The following is a 24,611-nucleotide window of genomic DNA, read 5'->3' on the forward strand; positions in this document are numbered from 1 at the left end:
AATACCTCATACTTTCTTCAAATCTGCTAAATGCTTTCCCCTTGGAAAAGTCTCATGTCCCTCTCTAAAATATTTAAATCTCACTTTTCCAATCCTGTGATCCAAAAGGTTGATAATAGGACAACCTGATTTACTCAATAATCACGTTAAGAAAGGTATCCTAGCTCTAAGGCAGGAGAGCAGGAATCTTGAGTTGAGGTAACCCAGGGACTAAAACATGTAGCCATATTCTTGTCTCAAGATGGAGAAGAGAACAGAGGTTCAGGGAGAGGGTCCAGTCTTAGGAACCATGCTTATAAGACAAAAACTGGCATCTATTGGAAGCTCTAAGCTTCCAAGCCAGAGATCATATTGGCAGGCCTCGGCCTAACCTGAGATATGCCCTTTAATATGAGGAGGGAACTGAAGCACTCGCTTCTATGGAGCAATCAGAGGTCCTACAGAGGGGGCAGCGCTGGGGAGGCCGCACAAGACCCGGACAAAACCCACTAGCCTGGCCAGACCTGCACACAACCCGAAACACCCATAGCCCACCACTCCACGTTCATCCCCGCAGCCCTGCCTCCCGCGCAGCTGCTTCCGGCCGAGAGGGGGCGCTTGCGCTCTCCGGCCGCGCCTGCGCGGGGAGGGCGGGTCAGCGCGCCGGCGCAGTGCGGTGGTCACTGGCTGCTGTGGCACGTTCCTTACGTCCCTTAGCGTTGGCCCGAGAGAAGGAAAGATGGTGCTGGATCTGGATTTGTTTCGGGTAGATAAAGGAGGGGACCCAGCCCTCATTCGAGAGACGCAGGAGAAGCGCTTCAAGGACCCGGGACTAGTAGATCAGCTGGTGAAGGCAGACGGCGAGTGGCGACGATGTAAGTACCGGGACGTGCCGGGTATCCTCCGATCCTAATCCCAGCTTCATCTCTCGGATCTCGTTACCGCTCCTGAGGCCACAGCTTCCACCCCTTGTTAGTCCCCTCCCTGGTTGCGGTGACTCCAGGTTCTCACTGTCCCCTAAAACGCACTGTGCGAGCCGGGACCATCCCACCTTTTCCCTCCGCCCGGGCCATGGGAGCTCTCTTGCACGCGTGCTCGGTGCGGATCGCTGGGCTGCCTGGGAAGGAGCACGGCGCGTGCGCTTCAAGAGCTGTCAAGCCTTCCTGCCCCAAGGGTAGCCAGAAGAAAGCTAGGACGCGAGGTTTGGGGGTTGGGGGTCCCCTTTCCTAACACTCATCTTTGGTCGCTTCCGGTCCCTTTCTCATCTTCAGCAAGGCCCGAGTGGTTTCCCTCTAACCTGATAAGACCAAAGGCTCCAGCCTGAGACTGAGTCACATCTGCAGCGTAGTAGTTCAGTCCACACATATTGGAAGGATTTGGGGATTTCGGAAGCCGCTCCTGACTAAAAGCAATGATCCCGAAGCTTTGGGGAAGGCCATCCCCCTGACCTGCAGGCTTATCTTTAAGAATAGAGGAAAGACTTTGCTGTAGTAGACCAGACATGGGGAGAGGAGTGCCGTGAGGCAAGAACAAGCTTGTAATTATTGAGCCTGTTTAATTGTGATTTGCGCAAGTTTTCCGGAAAAGACATTAGACGAGTTGGTCTAGAACCTGGAACTGATCCGGGTATCTTTCATGAAGCTAAACCAGAGAACCCTCTGCCTATCAACTTCTGCCTGGATTAACTGAGGTTGTCACTGATTGGCCGGAAGCTGTCAAGCACATGTGATTCTTTTTTTTGTCTGATGCAATAGGTCTGTAACCAGCTGAGAGCCAGGTTTTATGACAGCATACTGCAAAGGCCCTCGCTGTCCAAGAGTGTGGTGGATTTCCGTTAGGAAAATTGATTTTCCTAAATTGATCAGGGCATTGGGTAGGAAGAAAGTATTTGTTTAACTTCAGTTGTCTGCTGATTCTGTGGTCTCATTCATTCAAATGTGGTATTTGTTTGACTGTGAGATCCCACCACCTGAATCTAAATCTGAATTTTTGAGTTGTAATTAGAATTAAGTTAAATGGAAGGAAAAAACTAGCCTGGACACTGTTTTACTGAATTAGAAGTCAGAAGTATCAGATTTTGTGTCAGTCTGGTTATTGTACAGCTGTTAAGTGACTTTGAATGTGTTACCTAGTCTCTTGTGTATGATGTACATGTCCACAGGAAGTTCTGTTCCTTGCTTGATGAGTGGATATGTGGTGAGGGGATGAGTTCTTCAGGGACAAGTTCTGTGTTTTATTCGCCACGTATGCCCCAATAGCTGGCGTATACATACACATTCAGGATATACATACATATGTATGCATATAATCCCAGTATCTAGCACTGCACCTGGTTCTTGGTAAGGGCTTAACAAAGGTTTACTGAATTCGTGAGTATCTTCTGTCTTCAGGGCACTTGGCCCTTCTGTATGAAAAACAGTTTATATGTAGTTTATTTTCAGCACATCTGTTGATTTGATTCTTTTCTACCTAACATCCCTTCCCAATATTCTCTTAGCAGCCAAAAGGAATTAATGATTTTTCCCAAGTCACTGGCTACCCAAGTTGGACATTGACCGATCTTATATCTTATATCAAGGTTCTTCTGTCATTGACTGCAACAAGGATGTGTAACCGAGAGCCACATTAAAAATTCAGATCATGTTCCCTGACTGAGGACCCAGTAGACTCTACATGTATACCTATTTGTCTGCCTGTGGACAGGCAAGGTGCCGCTAGGGCTCTGTGTGGAACACAGGTATCTGAGAGAACTTGGAATCGTAGTATCACATCAGAGTTTACCACAACTCTTCTAACTCCAAGGATTCAAACTGTGATTTCTTCTTTTTAGAGTAATATAGCAGGGGCACATTTGGACATATGATAAGCATTTGTCTCGACTATTTCCAAAGCTGCTAGATTTCAGTGTATCTTGAAATCTGCTGGTAATTACAGGAATTCTATCTAAGCTGTGCTATCCTGAATGAAATTTCTCTTTACTGTCTTACTGCACATGCCTTAAGCCAGGTCGTTCTCTTTGGGAGAACTTTCTAACTGCTTTCAGTTTTACCCCAGTCTTACCTAGTGCAGGGCCACATCCAGGACATGTGATCTTTTTGGAATGGAAATCTAATCATTTTACATCCGGGTTTATGTCTTGCAGTGACATTCTTACCTTAAAGCAGTGCCATCTGAGGGCACCAGGCTGGCTTAGTTGGTTAAGTGTCTGACTTCTGACTTCGGGTCAGATCATGATTTCAGAGTCCTGGGATTGAACCTTGAGTTGTGTGGAGCCCTCCATCTGGCTCCACACTCAGCAGGAAGTCTGCTTCTCCCTCTCCTGCTACCCCTCCCCCCGTGTGCGTGCACTCTCTTTCTCTCTCAAATAAATAAATTTGTAAATTTTCTGGTAGCCAATTAAAAAGGGAAAGAAAAACAAGAAGTTCATTTTAGTAAGATACTATACTGCCTCAGTATATCAAAAATTGTATGTTCAACATGTGATCAGTATAAAAATTGAGGTATTTTACATCCTTTTTCTTTTTTACAAGTCTTCAAAATCTGGTGTATATTTTACACATACGGTATATCTCAGTTTGGGTTTGCCATTTTTCAAATGCTCAAGAGCCTCATGTAGCTAGTGGCTACCATGTCAGACAGTGTAGCCCTAAAGCCTGAAAATACAAGTTCCTTAACACAATTTACAAAGCCCTGCATGTCTTCCTAGCCTCATCTTTTGTCACTCTCCCACATATACCCTCCATTCTTTGTGAAGCTCCCTGTAGCTCTTTCACACATCCATGATCGTGGATCTTCTTGGAATATTCCTTATCAGGCGACTGCCCCCACTCCCATCAGTCCTCTTTGCCAAACCATCTCTTCTGCTCCCATAGCACTACCTCATTTGTTGAGTGTTCTCCGTGTATTATCTCATATATCTCATTGTGACATATATGGTATTTTTATATACGACCTTTTTTAACTTATTTTTTTTACTGAGATGTAGTCAGCAAAGTGTACAGATTTTAATGTGCAGCTTGATGGATCTTACAAAGCTGTATACCTATCTAAGCACCACCCAGGTCAAGATCAAAGACATTTGCAGCACCTCAGCGGGCTCCCTAATGCCCTTTCCAAAAATAACAATATTCTGCCCTCTGTCACCATAAATTAATTTTACCTGATTTTGAACTTAATGTAAATACTCTTATATAGCATATATTTTTCCATTTACACTGAGTTCAAAATCAGGCAAAATTAATTTGCCTGATTTTGGCTTCTTTCTCTCAAAATTATTTCGGTAAGATTATTCTGCCTTTTCATGTGGAGCGGTGGTTGGTTCTTCTTCATTGCTGTACAGTACTCTATTATGTAAATATACCAATTATCATATAGATATACTAATCAATTCTATTGATGGCCATTTGGACTGGGTATTATGAATAAAGTGCTATGAACATTGTTTTGTGTGTCTTTTGGTAGACATAAGCACTCCTTTCTCTAGGTATATATAAATGGAGTTGCTGGATCATAAGGTAGGTACCTGTTTAGGTTTAGTAGATATCACCAAATAGTTATCCAAAGTAGTTGTAGCAATCAACACTCCCACCAGCAAAATAAGAATTCTAGTTGTTCTACCTCCTTGCCCTTAATATTGGCAGCCTTTTTAATTTAATTTTAATTTAATTTAGTTTTAGCCATTCTGGTGGATATATAGTGGTATCTCGTTGTGGTTTTACTTTGCATTTTCCTGGTGACTAAAGATAATTGAGCACCTGTTCATATCCTTGTTAGTATTTGGATAGCCTATTTTGAGAAGTGACTGTTTGAGAGTGTTGACCAATTTTTATTTAATTGTCTGTCTTTTTCTTACTGATTTGTAGGAATTCTTTATCCCTTCTGGATACAAGACCTTGTCAGATATGTATATTGCACATATTTTTTTTATTTTAAAGATTTTTATTTATTTATTTGACAGAGAGAGAGGGGAACACAAGCAGGGAGAGTGGGAGAGGGAGAAGGAGCCTTCCCGCAGAGCGGGGACCTGATGCGGGGCTCGATCCTAGAACCCTGGGATCATGACCTGAGCCAAAGGCAGACGCTTAACGACTGAGCCACCCGGGCGCCCCACACATATTTTTTCCCAGTCTGTGACTTGCCTCTCACTCTTTCAGTCTTTTAATGAATAGAAATTACTAATTTTAGGGGTGTCTGAGTGGCTCAGTCAGTTAAGTGTACGACTCTTGATTTCAGCTCAGGTCATGATCTCAGGGTCCTAGGGGGCTCCATGCTCAGTGGGGAGTCTGCTTGAGAATTCTCTCCCTGTCCTTCTGCCCCTCCTCCCATTCATGAGCTCTCTCTCTCCCTTTCTAAAATAAATAAATAAATCTTTTTTTAAAAAATATTAATTTTAGAGACAAACCATAAGAGACTCTTAATCTCAGGAAACTGAGGGTTGCTGGACTGGAGGGAGCTGGGAGGGATGGGGTGGCTGGGCGATGGACATTGGGGAGGGTATGTGCTATGGTGAGTGCTGTGAATTGTGTAAGACTGATGAATCACAGACCTGTACCCCTGAAACAAATAATACATTGTATGTTAATTAAAAAAATTTTTTTAAGTATTAATTTTAACAAAGTCTAATATATTGATCTCTTCTTTGTAGTTTGTACTTCCTGTGTTCTGTTTAGGGAATCTTTTCATATCCCAAGTTCCTGAAGAGATTTTCCAATATTTTTTCTAGAAGTTTTACTACTTTGCCTTTCACATTTAGGTGGATGATTCATCCCACATTGATTTTGGTGTATGATGTGAGATAGGGATCAAGTTCATTTTTTTCCCATGTTACTCCAGTTACTCATGATAAAATGCAGGAAGCTAGGAATAGGAGGGAACTGCCTTAATCTGATCATAGATATTTATCAAAAAACCTATAACTAACATTTTTTTTAAAGATTTTATTTATTTATTTGACAGAGAGAGACACAGCGAGAGAGGGAACACAAGCAGGGGGGAGTGGGAGAGGGAGAAGCAGGCCTCCCGTGGAGCAGGGAGCTCTATGCGGGGCTTGATCCCAGGACCCTGGGATCATGACCTGAGCCGAAGGCAGACGCTTAACAACCGAGTCACCCAGGCGCCCCACATTCTTTTTTTTTTTTTTAAGGTTTTATTTATTTATTTGACACAGAGAGCACAAGTGGGGGAGTGGCAGGCAAGGGGAGAAGCAGGTTCCTGGTTGAGCAGGGAGCCCAAGGTGGAACTTGATCCCAGGACTTCGGGATCATGACCTGAGTGGAAGGCAGATGCTTAACTGACTGAGCCACCCGGGGGCCCCCTATAGCTAACATTCTTAATGATGAAGTACTGAATGCTTTCTCCCTGAGGTCGGGAACAAGACAAGAATATCTGCTCTCACCACTTCTAATCCACATCATGCTAGAGGCTCTAGACAGTATGATATAAGGCAAAAAAAAGAGGGGTGCCTGACGGCTCAGTCAGTAGAGCATGCGACTCTTAATCTCAGAGTTGTCAGAGCCCACATTGGCATGGAGCCTACTTAAAAAAAATAAAGAAGATTGGAGTAGAATGTGATGACAGATGGTAACTAGATTTACTGTGGTGATCATTTTGCAGTGTATACAAATATCAAATCCTTATGTTGTACACCTGAAACTAATACAATGTTACATGTCAGTTATACCTCAAAAAAAAAAAAAAAAAGACTGGTACAGAAGTAAAGCTGTCATTATTTGCAGATGACTTGCTGGTGTGTGCAGAACTGAACTATTAAAGTTAAGTAAATTTGGGGCACCTGGGTGGCTCAGTTGCTTAAGCGTCTGCCTACGGCTTGGGTAATGTGGGATCGATTTCCGCATTGGGCTCCTTGCTCTGTGGGGAGCCTGTTTCTCCCTCTGCCCCTCTCCCCACTTGTGTGCTCTCTCTCTCTCTGACAAATTAAATACATAAAATATTAAAAATAAATAAAATTAAGTAAATTTAATTTTTTTAATTTAAATTTAAAAAAATTTAAATTAAAAAAATTAAATTTAGCAAGATCACTGTATACAATATACAGAATCAATGGTATTTTTTTTAAAGATTTTATTTATTTATTAGAGAGAGAGAATGAGAGCACGAGAGGGAAGAAGGTCAGAGGGAGAAGCAGACTCCCCGCTGAGCAGGGAGCCCGATGCGGGACTCGATCCCAGGACTCCAAGGATCATGACCTGAGCCGAAGGCAGTCGCCTAGCCAACTGAGCCACCCAGGGGCCCAAATCAATGGTATTTCTATATACAAATAACAAAAAGCATCTGATGCCTAGAATACATTTAATAAATGACATTCAAGATCCGTGCACTATTGCTGAGAGAAATTAAAGATAATGATGGGATATGCTATATTCATTGATTGAAACATCCAGCATTGTTATTGTTTTCTTTTACCTTCAGCACCTAGCATGATATTTTCTTTTTTATTCCCAGCACTTAATACGGGGCCTTGCAAATAGGAGGGACTAAATAAAAATTTTTATAACTTTTTATTTCAAAATAGTTATAGATTGACAGGAAATTGCAAAAATAGTACAAGGAGGTCCTATGTACCCTTCACCCGGTTTCTCCTACTGATGACATCTAACATCTAACTGGTACAGTATCAAAGTCAAGAAATTGACATTGCTACAATTCACAGACCTTATTCAGATTTCACCAGTTTTACATGCACGTGTGTGTGTGTGTGTGTGTAGTTCTGTGCAACTTTATCCCATGTGTAGATTTGTATAACCACTGTCACACTCAGGACAGGACTGTTCCATCATCATAGAGATCCCCCTCACTGTCCCTTTGTAGTCCATTCTCTCGGACTGTTCCATCATCATAGAGATCCCCCTCACTGTCCCTTTGTAGTCCATTCTCTCTCCCCTGTCCCCTCTAACCCCTGGTGACTGCTCTTCTGTTCCCATCTCTCTAATCAAAGTAAGTGAATGAGAAAGTAGTTAGAACATTATGTACTAACGTTTAGTTCAAGTTTGGCAAAACCTTAAAAAAAAAATAGCTGCCTGGGAGCTCTCATTTCTAGTCATCATTTCACCCATCAAAAACTTGGTGTTTACCATGTTGGTCCTCAAGCTTGGATTCAAGAGGTCCGACTTTTGCTAATTAGACTTAGATTAATGAACCACAATACTGATATAATAGTTTGGGCCCAAATACACATGTAGGCTGATTAGTGCATCATCTTCCCCCGAATAAACTAAAGCATAAGAAACTTATTCTCCAGGCTGCCAGGTGAGATTTTTGTCAGAGCAAAGGGAATAACATTAACCATTTCTAGCCCAGAGATGCTGCAGCCAAGTTCACAGGACTAGAAATAGGATAGCTCTTTTTCCAGATTGCAGTGCGTACCACATAGTTTCTTTCAATGGATTTTAAGATAATTGAGCAGGTTATAGTTATTTGAGTTTTCTCCAGGTTTCTCAGATTTGTCATTTGACCGTGGCATTGTCCAGGTTATGATAGTTTCCATTTTCAGTCCCAGAAGGGACTTTTCCTTGTCACCAAATGCTGAGAGAACCCCATTGTCACCAGTATATGCCAACTAAATTTGGGGCTCTAAAGCTGTAAGATTTCACAATTTCATGAGATCCTTTAGCTCTGCCTAAGGAGCTGTGATTGGCAGGGGGCAGTTCTTAATTATGTGCATATCTTTTGTATATTCTTGGATTCTTTATTCTTCAGGCAGATTTCGGGCAGACAACTTGAACAAGCTGAAGAACCTGTGCAGCAAGACAATTGGAGAGAAAATGAAGGTAAGAGAACTAGGTAACAGCCTTGAAAGCTTGAGCAGAGGTATTTAATCTTACTCTTAGTTAATACATAATTTCTAACCTAGTGTCTAATTCTGTGAGATACTGATTTCTTACCAAAGGGACAAATATTTTAAAAAGAAAGGAAGAAACTAGGAAAGAGAACTAAGAGGCACTTTCAGGGATCAGTGAGTCCATTTTGTGTCTTCAGATAAGTCTTAGTTCCTTCAAGCTGCTATAACAGAATACCATAGATTGGGCGGCTTATAAACAAGAGCAGTTTATTTCTCACAGTTCGGAAGACTGAGAAGTCCAAAATCAAGGTGCAGGCAGATTCCGGGTTGGTGAGGGCCCACTTCCTGGTTCATAGACAGCTGTCTTCTTGTTGTGTCCTCACATTGATAGAAGGAAGCTCTCTGGGGTCTCTTAGAAGGGCACTCATCCCATTTATGAGAGTTCTGCCCTAATGACCTAATCTCTGAAAGACCCCACCTCCAAACACCATCACATTGGGGATGAGGTTTCAACATATAAGTTTTGGGGTGGACACAAACATTCAGTCTGTAGCAAGAAAAGATTCTTGCCACATTGTTCATTCATTGTCTGTTTTGTTCTTATAATAACATAACTTCCACCAGTAATCTTAGCAAATTATTTCTTAAGCTCAGTCTACAGTGCCAGAAAGGTTTTCTTGGGTGGACTTGAGATCCTTTGTCTCAGTGTAGTCATGCTCTTTAATGGAAAAAGCACAGATAAGGAGTCCAAGTCCTGGATCGTTGGCTATGTGACTTTAGGCAAGTTAACGTCTTCTTCTTCTTTTTTTTTAAGATTTTATTTATTAGAGAGAAAGCGAGAGAGAGAGAGCATGAGAGCGGGGAGGGTCAGAGGGAGAAGCAGACTCCCCGCCAAGCAGGGAGCCCGATGTGGGACTCGATCCCGAGACTCCAGGATCATGACCTGAGCCGAAGGCAGTCGCTTAACCGACTGAGCCACCAGGCGCCCTTAGGCAAGTTAACTTCTCAGCTTCAATTTTCTCATCTGTGAAATGACAATACTAACATTCACCTATAGAACAGAATCGGAAGAACTAAATTTTTTAAATATAGAGAACCTGGCACAATGCCTAGAACATTGTAGTTATTCAGCAATTGCAAGTAACAGCAGAGGGCAAGTCATTACTGGCCTTCATCCAAAAAATCCTTCCTGTGCTTGAAGAATGTTAAGTTTTAGCTTGGCCTTGCTTTGCTCTCCAGAATAGTTCATGCTTTTAATCTTTCCTCAAAAATATCCTTAGCCCCTTAATCATTTTTAAAAAACATATTAAATGCTCCCTCAAGTCTGTCTCATTTTTAAGTTGTAAACCTTTAAACTAAACCAAAAAATTACAAAATTTTGGAACCTGAACCAGGAAAGAGCGTAACAAAAAGACTCCCTCCAGATTCTAGTACCTCACACTTCACGAAAGTCTGAATCCTTCTCTTTAACAGTATTTTGTTAAACTTTCAGCTTGTGACTGGCTGTGGAAATTGATACCGACAATCATATAGTTTTCTTCCTTTGGGACTCGTGACGCTTAATCATTTGCATGTCAGAGACCTCATAATTATGTAGATTCCAGTGTGCACTCTGCCTGTGTATTCCTTGGGGTGCATACACAGGTAGTGCCAGCCTAGTGTTTTCCTAGCAAGATGGAAGTGTTTTCATTTGCAGTAGCATTCTTAGATCCCTTCAGATAAGTCTTAGTCCCTCCAAGCTGCTATAACAGAAGCTATGTTATAGCTGTGTGTAGCCCCACAAGGAGTGTTCTCCCTTCCTATCCATTAGAATGGTCTTAGCAGGGCTTTAATTTGTATAGCACTTGATAGTATTCATTTTGGTTTTTCATCTTTGCTGCAAACCTGGAGTATAGGTGGTACTTTTGTCAACCTTATTAAAAGGGCAAAAGAGTAGGCTTAGGAAATTAAGCAGCCTGCCTAAAATCACATTGTTAGTTGCAGAGTCAGAACTTGAACTCAGAACTTGAATTTGCTGCCCTAAAGGATTATCGGATAGCAAAGGGGCGTCGGCTTTCTTGACTACTAAATGGAAAATCTTGAGATTTAGGCCATTTCTTTCAACCTCAGTAGTCTCTGCTTATTCTTTTTTTTTTTTAATTTTTTATTGTTACACCATACATAACATCATTAGTTTTTGATGTAGTGGTCCATGATTCATTGTTTGCGTATAACACCCAGTGCTCCATGCAGGATGTGCCCTCTTTAATACCCATCACCAGGCTAACCCATCCCCCCACCCCCCTCCCCTCTAGAACCCTCAGTTTGTTTCTCAGAGTCCATCGTCTCTCATGGTTCGTCTCCCCCTCCGATTCCCCCCCTTCATTCTTCCCCTCCAGCTATCTTCTTTTTTTTTTTAGTTTCTGCTTATTCTTAACAAGACTCATTCTGAGATTTTCAGACTTCTGCAACTTTTGAAGATGATTTTGCTTGAGTCACTGAAAGATGTGAGTTCGGTTATGGTTAGCATCCTGACTTCTCACTTTGGTATATGAGATTGTGTAATAAATTGAAAGGATTTCTATGCTTTAGCCTCAGAAGATTTAGTTCTTTCTTATGACTCAGTTTTGTGCAGTAGTATATGAGGTTGTATAAACGTAATTGCCTATTGTTATGTATAGAATAAAAAAAAAATCTTTAGGACATTGGACATGACTTATACTTGCGAAGCAGACCCTGAATCTCCTCAACTTATTTTTATGCAAGTTTTGCTGAGGCCTTACATATCTTGTTATAATGGCCTTTGATAATTTTCTTTAACTCCTTTTAATTTGGGAAGAATTTGACTCTTAAATTATCTTCTCCATGGCTCTGGGCAAGGATTGGAAATGCTCCCCAAAGAAGGGGGAGAAGAGAAACCAGCAGGGAGAAAATCTAGCCCTGCGTACATTTTGCAGTTTTGCCAAGTTACATTGATTGCTCTAAACTTAGTTCTAGATTTGGTGACTTTTTTCCTCAAAAATTTTGTTTTCCTTAGTGTCCTACTATTCTGTCATCCCATCCATTTATTCCTCTTAGCCTCAGTCCTGGGATTATTCTTAGGAAGCGGACAAGGATTCACAGATTCACATCCAGGCACCTGCCCCAGAGCTGGGCAGTGGTATGAGCATGTTCACAGCTTCTTGGTGCCCGTAACTGCTCTACGTCCAGGGCAGACACTCTTCTTACGTTCCTGTTGATGTCAGCCCTCTGACCCCGGTGGATTAATTGATCTGTCCGGGATCAAAAAAGCCAGAAAGTGGCAGGGTAGGGACCAGAAACTTTCTCACCAATTTTTTCTCTCATACGTTGCAGCTTTTAGATACAGTTATATAGAAAGTTATAAATAAATTATACTTAGAAAACTATGTCAGAAGTTTTCTTTTATTTAATAGTATTGGGGTTTTTCTGTTTTGTTTCTCCTGCAGAAGAAAGAGCCAGTGGGAGATGAGTCCGTTCCAGAGGATGTGTTAAATCTCGATGACCTCACTGCAGACACTTTAGCTGTAAGTTTTTGTCCTTCCCTTTTCTTTCTTTTTTTTTTTTTTAAGATTTTATTTATTTATTTGACAGAGAGAGCGAGAGAGAGAACACAGGCAGGGAAAGCAGGAGAGGGAGAAGCAGGCTCTCTGTTGAGCAGGGAGCCTGCCTTGGGGCTTGATCCCAGGGACCAGGGATCATGATCTGAGCCGAAGGCAGATGCTTAACAATTGAGCCACCCAGGTGCCCTGTCCTTCCCTTTTCTAGGCTGGATTTCTGTTCTTTCATCATAACTTTGTTCCTAGGCAAGCAAGTGCTGACACAGCTCCACGCAGCATTGTGGCATCCTTGAATGTATGCAGCTGGGAAATGTCCCCCTCCGCTCTTGTTGGACTCGATACTTGAGTTTTTTGTTTTTTGTTTTTTTTAAAGATTTATTTATTTGACAGAGAGAGACACAGCGAGAGAGGGAACAGAAGCAAGGGGAGTGGGAGAGGGAGAAGCAGGCTTCCCGCTGAGCAGGGAGCCCGATGCGGGGCTCGATCCCAGGACCCTGGGATCATGACCTGAGCCGAAGGCAGATGCTTAACGACTGAGCCACCCAGGTGCCCCTTGATACTTCAGTTTTTATTAGATCGCAGAGACAGGGACGGATGGGGTGGAAAAGTCAAGAGTAGGAAGCAGAGAAAAAAGGAGACGAACTACCTTTGGTTTATAGAACTCAGTTTTCACAAAGTCAAGGATCTTTTCAATTTACTGTAATTCAGTAAATATTCACAACAGTGAACCTAGAGAAGTAATTTTCAAGTTTTTTAGTCACCGAACCCTTTCTTAAAACCTGCAACACAAAAGCATAGCAAGAGCATAAATACACAAAAGCAAAGTTGCTGTGCTTGAAGGGCTAGGCTGGGGGAGCTATTCCTGTGCAGCCCCACTTGCTAAGGGCTCTCCTGTCCCCATTAAATCAGTAGTTTGAAACACTTGCAAAAAGAATACAAAATAAGCTTAAGACAGGTCCTCTTGCTCCTAATAAATTTATAATCTTCCTAGAGAACAGTTAAATGTAGTACATAAGAGCGCTAAATTGACTTAATCAGGAATATCAGAAAATACAAGTTAATGGAAAGAGCTCTTAAAAGAGCTACAGTAGGGGGCACCTGGGTGGCTTAGTCCTTAAGCCTCTGCCTTTGGCTCAGGTCACGATCCCAGAGTCCTGGGATCAAGCCCCTCATCGGGGGCTCCATGCTCAGCGGGGAGCCTGCTTCTCCCTCTCCCACTCCCCCTGCTGTGTTCCCTCTTGCTGTGTCTCTCTGTCAAATAAATAAATAGAATCTTAAAAAAAAAATTCTTAAACTCTGTTAAAAAAAAGGGGCACCAGGGTGGCTCAATCAGTTAAGCATCTGCCTTCGGCTCAGGTCATGATCCCAGGGTCCTGGGATCGAGTCCCGCACTGGGCTCCCTGCTTGGGGTAAGACCCCCCCTTCCCAGCGGGAAGCCTGCTTCTCCCTCTCCCTCTGCCTGCCTCTCTGCCTTCTTGTGCTCTCTATCTCTCTGTCAAATAAATAAAATAAAATCTTAAAAAAAAATTCTATTAAAAAAAAAAGAGCTACAGTATTAAAACCGCTGAGATACACATGACTGAGAAGAATGGCCAGAATTGACCCATCTCTTCCTTAGGTAGCCCAGAAGAAAATGCCAGCGAATTTGTAAGGGCAAAACAGTGTGTGCGTGCGTTTGAAATAAATCTCAGTTCTTCGAAAGCCTTCATTGTTGATTTTTAACTATGCTATCACAAGGGTTGTCATTAGAGCACAGCAAGGTTAGGGCAACAGAATCTTATTCCTACTCTATACCTTGACCTGCTGTGGCTTGGGTACTGGCCTGGCCTGTTCATCTACAGAACCTGAAGGTCTCACAAATCAAAAAAGTCCGACTCCTCATCGATGAGGCCATCCTAAAATGTGATGCCGAGAGGATAAAGCTGGAAGCAGAGCGGTTTGAGAACCTCCGAGAGATCGGGAACCTTCTGCATCCATCTGTGCCCATCAGCAATGATGAGGTAGGTGTGGGCGCCACAGTGGGCGGCGGCCCGGTGCTCCCCTCTGCTGGGGGGGGGGGGCGGGGTGGGAGGAGGACTGGGAAATGCTGCCACTCTCTGTATAATAGGCCTTGTGTCAGGAGCAGGCTCTTTGTGTATTCGCTCTGCCCACCAATTGAGAATTGAAAGAGTCAGATCCTTGCCTGATTGGGAAGTAGCAGAGACAGCAGGTAGGAGGGGACCCGGGCACAGAAATCTCTTCTGAGTCGGCCGCTGTCCTCCACTGCGTGTTGCCCGTGGTAGCAGTGAGTCCTGTGGGAGGGATCTGCTAAATCACCCTCACCCCTCACCCACACCCTGCTGAGAAGCTGCAGGTTGAAGGGAAATCTGCATGATAAAAGTTTCCTGCTGAGTGGGAGCTTCCCCAACACAAAGCTGCTCTGAGCCCAGCCTTTGTTCCCTGACACCCCAGCCGTGGCTGGGCCCATCTGTGCCTCTTTCATTCATTCCCTGGTGAACGAGCCTTAAACTCACTGCAGGCTGGGGTGGGAGACTCGGGAGGTCAGGGCCCTGAGCCCACCCTCATACGGCCCCAGGACCAATGAGAGCCTGGAAAAAAAAAAATCTACATTCTCCTCTGCACCCCAGGCGATGCTGATGGGGGGGTGGGGGGGTAGTTGTCCTGTAGCAGGATTTTCAAGGAGTCTTTTAAAAGGGTAAAAAAAAGTGAGACTACGACAGATCTCTTAGGAATTCATGATTTCGGTTCCATGGCTAGAATCACTTCTAGGAATTTGTAAATTATTATTTCTCTATTGAACACACATCCTCTAGCAAATTCTCTTCCTTAGTCTCTGTACACAATGACTAAAACCTAGTGTTTCAGTTACGCAGTAGTTTTGCAAAGCTCTAGGTTGTTTTTGGAATGGGGTTTACAAAGCTGGAGGTTGTGAAATTCAGTGATCATGCATCTTTCTCTTCTGGTCTTGTTTCCTTAGGATGCCGACAACAAAGTAGAGAGGATCTGGGGCGATTGTACAGTCAGGAAGAAGTATTCTCACGTGGACCTGGTGGTGATGGTAGATGGCTTTGAGGGCGAAAAGGGGGCCGTGGTGGCTGGAAGTCGAGGCTACTTCCTGAAGGTAAGAGCCAGGAACCCGTAGCGATGGGATTCTAAAGAAGGAGCTAAAAAAAACTATGTGCAGAAAACATAACCTACTTAAAGAGGCCACAGGTCCACCACTTGTTCATGCCTTTATCCTGCAAACTTACTGCTAGTTGGATGCAGTTCTCTTTTTGAGACAGAGTGCTTCTCCGGATTCCCTAGAACAAGAGCCACTAAGTGATCCTCCATAATGACTATATGTTGTACTGACTGGATCAGAACAGTCTGCCTTTTAAGGGGCTGAGTGGAATTGGACAGACAGGTAACAAAGAGTGAGAACCCACTGTGATGAGTGCTGTGGGGTGAGTGGGCCCAGAGAGCTATGAGAACAGGTAGGCAGAGGTGGCAGACCCAGAGGAGTTGGGACAGAGGGCAGATGAATTTAGAGAAGACTTTGGAAGGGCACGGGAAAATCATTTCGGAGATACAGTACATGTATACATATACATATACGTATACATTTACATAGCATGCTCTGCATACACGCACGAATCTGGTGTTTTATTTAGTGCAAGAAAGCTCTCCTGTGCACCCTGGGCAAATCATCCTTTCTGCCTCGCTTTGCTTCTCCTGACAGTGTGCCTAGATGATGTGCCGGGCATTGTTATTAAAGAATCTCTTGAGTCAGGCATTGGGGTTCACAGTCTTTGCTGGCCTCCCATGTGCCCCCAGTTGCCTCTGAGTGTAAATACTAGCAGATGAACATGATAGTGGCAGAACCCAATCACACAGTGCTGTGTCTCTGCTCCTTTAGGGTGTCCTGGTATTCCTGGAACAGGCACTCATCCAGTATGCCCTTCGCACCTTGGGGAGTCGGGGCTACACCCCCATTTATACCCCCTTTTTCATGAGGAAGGAGGTCATGCAGGAAGTGGCGCAGCTCAGCCAGTTTGATGAAGAACTTTATAAGGTGAGTATCCTGGGGAAACATGGCAGAATGACTTAAGTTATAAAGTTTAACCTCAAAGAAACAGAGCTGTGCTGTCCAGGAGAACTTCCTGCAGTGTGGAGATACTCTGTATCATGGCTCTTGAGCACTTAAAATGTAGCTAGTGCAACTGAGGCAGTAAAATTTTAATTTTTATTAATTCTAACTTAAGTAGTCACATGTGGCTAGTGGCTACCATACCGGGCAGTGCAGACATAGAGCCTCTTTTATCTTTCCCCAGATAATCTGTATGACTTATTCAAATTGAGCATACTTTAACACCATGAACTTTGGAAAACACATTTTTTGAGTGCTTGGACAAAAAAAAATTATAGAAGCGGCTGATCTTCCCATGTCCTCCTACTCCTAACCCCAGACTGGGAGCTAGAGAGCAAAACGTATTCTCCTTGGGATGGATGTGGCTTCCAGTTTGTGGCTCTTTCTCAACCATGGAGCATCTCAAGGGAGAACCAGAGAATTCACGTTGAGAGTCAGAAGCTCATTCTGATGAGCTGGCTCCAACGTCAGCTGGGGCACCCCCAGTCTGTGCCTAGCGCTCAGAATTTCTAGAGTGCCTCTGCTAACAGCATGGTCCACTGGTCCACTTTTTACTTGTCCTTCCCCTTAAGACTGTTCTGTCAGAAGGGGACGACTTGGCTCTTATTGGGGAGGAGTTAGGCAATGCTCTTGGGCTCACCTGACTTATCTTAAAGAGGAGTTTAATAGAACTTCTTCCCATTGATGAGTTCTAGTTATGTTTTCATTCCTATTGATGAGTTCTAGTTAGTTTTCATTCAAAATGCAGTGGGAAGCAAAATGCTCTCTAAACCCTAAGGATTAGTCTGACCTTGGTGTTCTCCTTCTCTTCTTCCCTAAGATTTTATTTATTTATTTATTTAGAGCAAGCAAGAGCGAGTGGGGGGAGGGAAAGAGAGAGAGAGAATCTCAAGCAGACTCTGCGTTGAGTGCGGAGCCTGACGCGGGGCTGGATCCCATGACCCTGAGGTCATGACCAGAACCAAAATCAAGAGTCGGATGCTTAACTGACTGAGCCACCCAGGCATTCCTTCCCTTTCTTTTCTTTTTTTTCCCCCTTTCTTTCTTTTAATGTGGAGAGGAATGTGTTCATGTATCAGCCGAAACCTGTTTTCTCTTTTCTTTTTTTCCTCATCTCAACCCCAGTATTGGATAATCACAGAGCTTTAGAAGGATGCCCTGCATGTAACGTCAGAGAGAACCTTATATGGAGGATTATGAGAGAGACACTAGATAGCAGGTGCCCCCTGTGTTTCCCACATTCTCCATCTCTTCTCCAGATGCTTCTTGGATCCATATGCAGAGAGACTCACATAGTGAGAGTCCCCATAGTGAGAGTTTAGGCTGGCACTTCTTGCCTGATAACCTCAGTTTATGAATTCTCTGGAGCAGCACTGTCCAGTAGAACTCTCTGCAGCGATGGGAATGTTCTGTCTCTACTATCCAGTTTGACAGTACCAGCCACATGTGGCTGTTGAGCACTTGAAATGTGGCTAGTGCAAGCTGAAGAACTAAATTTTAATTTAATTTAAATAGCCACATGTGGTTAGTGGCTGAGTTCCCGCTGTCAAGTAGCAACATAGTCTTCCAGGTCCCCAAACGCTGACCCAGAGGAAGTTTCCACCCTTCTCTTTTTTATTTTTATTTTTTTATTTTTTATTTTTTTTAAAGATTTTATTTATTTATTTGACAGAGAGAGACACAGCGAGAGAGGGAACACAAGCAGGGGGAGTGGGAGAGGGAGAGGCAGGCTTCCCGCCAAGCAGGGAGCCCGACTCGGGGCTCAATCCCAGGACCCTGGGACCATGACCTGAGCTGAAGGCAGACGCTTAACGATGGAGCCACCCAGGCGCCCCCACCCTCCTCTTTTTAAAATGAAACTAATACCACATGACAGAAAATTTGGAAATGATGGGGGGAAATCATCTTCTTTCTCATTACCTCATACAAATGACATTTTTAATATCCTTTTGGGGGCTTTTTTCATCAGTATATCATTTTCTCATACTTCTAATCACAATGTATATAGATTGCCTCAGCATTTTATCAGAAGCATTTTTCAGTGTTACTTCATGGTCTTCATCACCAACATTTTTAAATGGTTATGTAATAATACATGGTCTGGATGTGGGATAGTCGACTCTTCCCTTGTGGAAATATTTAAGAGGCTTCCTTTTTTGCCATCAATAAGTAATGTTACAATGAACTTTGTCCTGTTTATACCTTTTTTTCTTCTGCATTACTTTCTTCAGCTGAACACCAAAGTGATTCTTTAAGGAGTATCATCCTACACTAACTCATAAGCACCAAGAGAGCAGAGACTGTGTCTCCTTTTGCCCAGCATTGGCAAACTTGGCACCTTAGAAACGCCTAACAGACATTTGTTGGGTGGATTAATGTATATTGCTACCAGCTCAGGTTTTACTGCACTGCTGTCATTGGCCCCTATTCACTATTTATAAATGTCTTATTTATTAGATAAGTAAAAAAAATATTATCAGAATATTTTATCTCCTTTTAGTTTGCATTTCTTTGATCTCTAGGAGGGATCCCATTCTGGAGGGGCCCATTCCCTCCTTTGTCTTTTTAGCCTTGCCTCTGGTTTCTTGCTCTCACTGAGGTCCTCATCCCTCGCTCTTAACTAGTAGATGTCCCTCCTCCTCCAGGTGATTGGCAAAGGCAGTGAAAAGTCTGATGACAACTCCTATGATGAGAAATACCTGATTGCCACCTCAGAGCAGCCCATTGCTGCCCTGCACCGGGACGAGTGGCTGCGGCCGGAGGATCTGCCCATCAAGTATGCCGGCCTGTCCACCTGCTTTCGCCAGGAGGTGGGCTCCCACGGCCGAGACACCCGCGGCATCTTTCGAGTCCATCAGTTTGAGAAGGTGAGTGGTCAGGTCGGGGAGGAGCAGCACCCTTCTGTCGACCTCTCCAGGGTGGTTAGAGAGAGACAGGCTCTGTGTTGCTCAGACCCACCCTGGCTCCGGTCTTCCCTCTCAGCCGCCTACATCTGTTTCTGCCTAAGAAGCACATGCTGGAGTGGCAGTGGGCGCAGAGCCCGGAACCAGGCTGCCTGAGTCCCAGTGCCGGCTCTGCCACTTAGCAGCTGTGTAACCTTGAACAAGTTGCTTAACCTCTCCATGCTCAGTTTCCTCCTCTACAAAAGGAGGATAACAATAGTACCCACCTCATTAGACCTGCTGTGAGGATTCTGCTGGTTGGTAGGGGCAAAGTACTTAGAACAGTACCTGGCGTGTATATGGTAAGAGCTCCATGGAGCATTTGTTCTTGGAGCCCCAGTCCAGTCTAGCACCGATCTCCCGCAGGGGCCCCAGCCTCGCCTGACTCCCAGTGGTGTAGGAATAGGTCTCCATTGCAAGGATATCTCCCACTTCAGTCCTTTGGTTTATTCGCCCTGTCCCATTTTCATGGTCCATCGTTGGGTCCCCCTCTGCAGATTGAACAGTTTGTCTACTCATCACCACACGACAACAAGTCATGGGAGATGTTTGAGGAGATGATTACTACTGCAGAAGACTTCTACCAGTCTTTGGGGATCCCTTACCACATTGTGAATATTGTCTCAGGTATCCACCCCCCTTTCCCACAGCCCACAAACACCACCCTCACCAGGTGAGCCGCCACACAAAGAAATAGCTCGCAATCCAATTAATTGCCCACATTAATTAAAATATCACACTGTTCTCACTTGGGAGTATTTGGTGATAAGAATATCTGGGCATGATTTCACTTCTGGGGATAGGATGTGAATTAAAGAACTCTTCAGGTTTGCTAAAGGTCAGTCTCCTGAAATACCATCCCTCCTTCATGAATTTTAGGGGTTTTCCCTTACAGGTTCTTTGAATCATGCTGCCAGTAAGAAGCTTGACCTGGAGGCCTGGTTTCCAGGCTCGGGAGCCTTCCGTGAGTTAGTCTCCTGTTCTAACTGCACAGACTATCAGGCTCGCCGGCTCCGAATCCGATATGGGCAAACCAAGAAGATGATGGACAAGGTAGGTAGCCCCTTGGGAGGTAGGAAGTAGGGCCTTGTGCAGAATAAGTCCATCTTATTTCTCAGTCCTTGGAGGATGTAATGTCCCAGCATCATGGGAAAATCTGAGTTTCTCAATCTAGACCAAAAAGGGAATCTGTAAAATGACTTCTACTAAATCAGGACAGAGTCCTTTTAGATAGAAACCTGAATCTAGCTCTGTTCTACAAGGTATTTCTAGCTCTTCTCTTTTGGGCTTTGTTCTCTGTGACTCCAGTTAAAGAATAATCCCCATTTGTCTACGGAAGACACGTTGGAGGCAGTGTCTTCCCTCTCACCTAAGAAGGTCTGGGTTTGTAAGTTTATCTCTTCAAACCCAGTTTTCAGGCCCTAATCTTTTCCGAAGTCAGGGACTTGAAAGGGGTTAAAAGGAGAGGCCACCGTGGAAGTTTCCTCCTTCCCTCAAAGGGCCCACTCTCCTCCATCTGCTGGGACCTATCACTTGTCACTCATGGAGATCTGAGGAATCTTCTTGGAATTATTATTATAGGCAATAAATACTAAACAGAATTCTAGTTTGGATAGTTATAGTTGAGGAAGTCTGGCTAAGTGGGTGGTTCCTGGGCATGAGTAAGACTAGGCTGAGTTTCATGATCCCTCTGGGGACCCTGTCTTTGCAGGTGGAGTTTGTCCATATGCTCAACGCTACGATGTGCGCCACCACTCGTACCATCTGCGCCATCCTGGAGAACTACCAGACGGAGAAGGGCATCGTCGTGCCTGAGAAATTGAAGGAGTTCATGCCGCCGGGTAAGACTCCCTGTCCAGCCCATTCTCCTCGTCTTCTGTCTTCCCGCTCTTCTGAAGAGCAAACCCCCTTTCAGAATGGACCAACTGTTCTTGTTCAGAAACAGTCCCCAGAACTCTGCCTGTCCTGTCCCCAAAGTTGAGAAAGTAGCCACTACAGGTATCACTTCCTGTTTAAGCTCAGCTAAAATTCAGACTGGGGAAGAAAAGAATTAATGAAACCAGTTCCCATCGTGGGTGCCCTTTTGTTCATAGGGATCATCATCTTGTGGAACTCTCCACAAGAAACCCTTGGGCTTTGACTCCTGAGAAACGATAGGTTATTTGGTTGGCTCTCTCCTTCCAGGTCTCCAAGAACTGATCCCCTTTGTGAAGCCTGCACCCATTGACCAGGAGCCATCAAAGAAGCAGAAGAAGCAGCATGAGGGCAGCAAAAAGAAAGGGGCAGCCAGAGATGTCCCTCTGGAAAGCCGGCTGCAGAACATGGAGGTCACCGATTCCTGAACATTCCTTCCTCCCAGTTTGTCGGGCTTTCGTTTCTGTCAGCTGGGTTCTCAGAGCCTGCCCACGGGCAGGGAAGCCAAGCACCCACTCATCACCCGCCCCATCTGACTGCAATGCTAAAAGGGGAACAGTCTGCCATGTACAGCGCGACGTTCCCGTCTCCTTGCATGGGCATAGGATCCATTCACTGACGACTGATGAAATCATGTAATAAAGCATCTCTGGAGGAAGGCCAGGACTCTTCCACGGTCTTCTGCCCAGGGCTCAAATCCTGTCTCTGACAATTCTCCCTGCAACCACACTCATTTCTGCTTTTCCTTCTAAAGAAGATTTAGATTAGATTTAGGAAAGGCTTAAGGGGAAAGTGAAAACTTTGAGTCTTAGACACACAAGCTTGCAGGACAGGGGACAGACCCTCCTGTGTAAATTCACCCCTGCTTAAAAGCAGTGAGGAAGGGGTGCCTGGGTGGTTTAGTCAGTTGAGTGTCTGCCTTCGGCTCAGGTCATGATCCCGGGGTCCTGGGATTGAGATACCCCCACATCGGGCTCCCTGTTCAGCGGGGAGTCTGCTTCTCCCTCTCCCTCTGACCCTCCCCCCTGCTTTTGCTCTGGCACTCTCTCTCTCTCTCTCAAATGAATAAATGGAAAAATCTTTACCAAAAAAAAAAAAAAGGTAGGACTAGCTTAGAGGCCAGAGTTGACATAATAAGCCTCCTAGTGCTTCTGGTCCCTAGGAAGGGCTCCATGGGAAGGGCAGGAGGCTTGCAGGACCTCAAGAAAGATGAGACTGTTTAATCCCGCAGAGACCCCAGATTCAGGAGCGTAAGTTGGGGCCTTATTAATAGCTACTTCTCTTGCCCAGTCATCCGCAAGTGGAAGACCAACCAACAGAGCAGAGGGGAGGGAGGAAAACTCTCTTCCCCTTTCCCTGGCGCTCCCCCCGTTGCCCTAATGGCCAGTTCACCCTTTCTCCGGGCAGGGTTATGGTTAGGCTCTTTGTTTACTTGCTGCCTTTCATCTGCAATCTACAAACACTTTAATAACACCTTATGTTGGTATAGTGCTTCACTTCCAGGAGCCTAAAATACTTCCTATAGCTGATCTCTTTTATCTTTGTGACAGTCCCAGATGAGAGGGTGGGGACATGATTATACCTCTTCCATCACACAAAAGACAGGGTACAAGGCAGGTAAGGGAGCTGAGACAGCAGGGCCAGGTGGGAGCCAGGGGTCCCCACTCCTCAGCAGTGCTCAGTGCTTGCACTTTGGGAAATGAGGGCAGAGCTCCGAACTGGTCTTTCACTTAGGAGCTTAATCTCTGCTTCCTTAGTCCCTAAGCTGCGACTTCGCCGGGCCTGCCGGAGCTTGGCACCCAGGAAGGAGGCTGTGCGCTTGGTCTTCAATGGGGACTGGAGGCTGGTCCTGTTAATCTTGCTAGTGGAAACCCTGTCAAAATTGGGCCACCTGAAAGGGTGACCACAGAGGCTCTCTCGCCACAGGTAGGCTCAACCAGCCTGCCTCTACTGTAACCTGTTGCCCCCGGCTCTGGGGTGACAAAGCCAGGGCAAGAGGGCACAAGAACAAGCTGCTCCCAGGTACTCAGAAGGACCAGAAGTGGACCGTCCTATAGCCTTTGCTATTCGGTTGGAAGAAAGGCAGTTTATACAGTGCCAGGAGGGGGGTCTGGGTCACCACCACACACCCTTCTTCCCCCTCTGAAAAGCCCATTGGGCTTTAGGGTTAGAAACTTTCAAGTGGCTCTGAACACCCCCAGCAGGCCTTAGAGGTCCCTCTAACTCCCTCCTCTGCTCCCTACTGCTACCTTCTTCGGCTCCTCGTGCCTGGGGCCTTTCTTCCAGTAGGAGGCACTGCTTTTCTCTGTGGCCCTCAGCACTGTGGGAGGGCAGAAGCTGGGGCTCAGCCTGGAGGGGCCTGGCCCGGCTCCAGACTCCCCCGGCCCCCTCTCCCTCCCTGCACTGGCTGAAATACCTTCTCACCTGACCAGTTTTCTGGAGCCTTTGGCCCCTGGAACCTAGACTCCCTACTGCTTCATGCAGAGCTTCCTGCTCTGTGTTGCTGGCAGCCCAGCTCCCGTGCCAACCCTCCCCTACCTGCCCTGTGGCTGGGTGAGTGTGTGGACAGGCCTGGGAGCCTGCCTAGTGAAAAGGAATGAGTGGAGTCCTGGAAAGTAGCTGACTCTGTTAGCAGGTCTGTACCCCTTTCTTACTGATGGAGCCAGAGGAGGAGAAAACCATCGTGAAGGAAAGGATGACCCTGTGGCTGAGGTTCTTTCCTACAGCTCACACAGGAACATGCCAATAGGCAGGCACGATTAGGAGCAGGGCTTCCAGAAAGAATGGGACATAGTCCTTGCTCTCAAAGAACTCACAGTCATTGGGAAAGGTGTGGCGTGTCTTGCTCCCGAGGGAGCTGAAAACCAGACTCCTTCCCTCCCTGGAGCAGTGGGATGGGGCTGATGCAAGCCTTGTTTAGGGTGGAAGGCTGGCCTAGACGCTAAGCACTTGGGAACAGTCCCAGATAACCTTGACTCCTCCCTAGCAGTTGCCTCCGCAACCCACAGCTGATGCCCTCATCCCTGGCACCCTGACCTGCCCCATCTCCAACCTCGGCTACCCAGCTTACTACCTCAGTTAGCAAACAACCCCACAGGCCTGGTGGAGTGAGTCAGAGCCCTGGGTCCTTCACCAACCTTTAGTTCCCACACCCAGGAATTCAGGGCCCAAGAAGCAGGTCTGGGTGCTTCAGGCAAGAGAGAAGCAGGTCTGGGTGCTTCAGGCAAGACAGAAGGCACCTGGCCTCTCTACCAAGAGATAGAGACAACTAGAAGCTAGACTTCCAGAAGGAA

The 24,611-nt window shown here is 45.2% G+C and overlaps 1 protein-coding gene across 2 annotated transcripts; it reads left to right on the forward strand.

Moving 5' to 3' along the window:
* The first annotated feature begins 623 nt into the window (after positions 1 to 623).
* Positions 624 to 22,020, forward strand: SARS1 (seryl-tRNA synthetase 1). 2 transcript variants are annotated; one of them, XM_027576429.1, is made up of 11 exons: positions 624 to 854; positions 8,695 to 8,765; positions 12,223 to 12,300; positions 14,175 to 14,333; positions 15,311 to 15,454; positions 16,232 to 16,387; positions 19,108 to 19,329; positions 19,902 to 20,031; positions 20,300 to 20,457; positions 21,116 to 21,245; positions 21,589 to 21,976. In XM_027576429.1, the coding sequence occupies exons 1-11, from the start codon at positions 719 to 721 to the stop codon at positions 21,744 to 21,746; spliced, it is 1,542 nt and encodes a 513-aa protein (XP_027432230.1). In that variant the 5' UTR covers positions 624 to 718; the 3' UTR covers positions 21,747 to 21,976. The 2 variants fall into 2 exon arrangements, with proteins under 2 accessions (XP_027432230.1, XP_027432220.1); XM_027576419.2 differs by having other exon boundaries at positions 640 to 854; positions 14,154 to 14,333; positions 21,589 to 22,020.
* Positions 22,021 to 24,611: the final 2,591 nt, after the last annotated feature.

This window comes from Zalophus californianus, chromosome 4 (genome assembly GCF_009762305.2).
Source record: "Zalophus californianus isolate mZalCal1 chromosome 4, mZalCal1.pri.v2, whole genome shotgun sequence".
Taxonomy (NCBI): Eukaryota; Metazoa; Chordata; class Mammalia; order Carnivora; family Otariidae; genus Zalophus; species Zalophus californianus.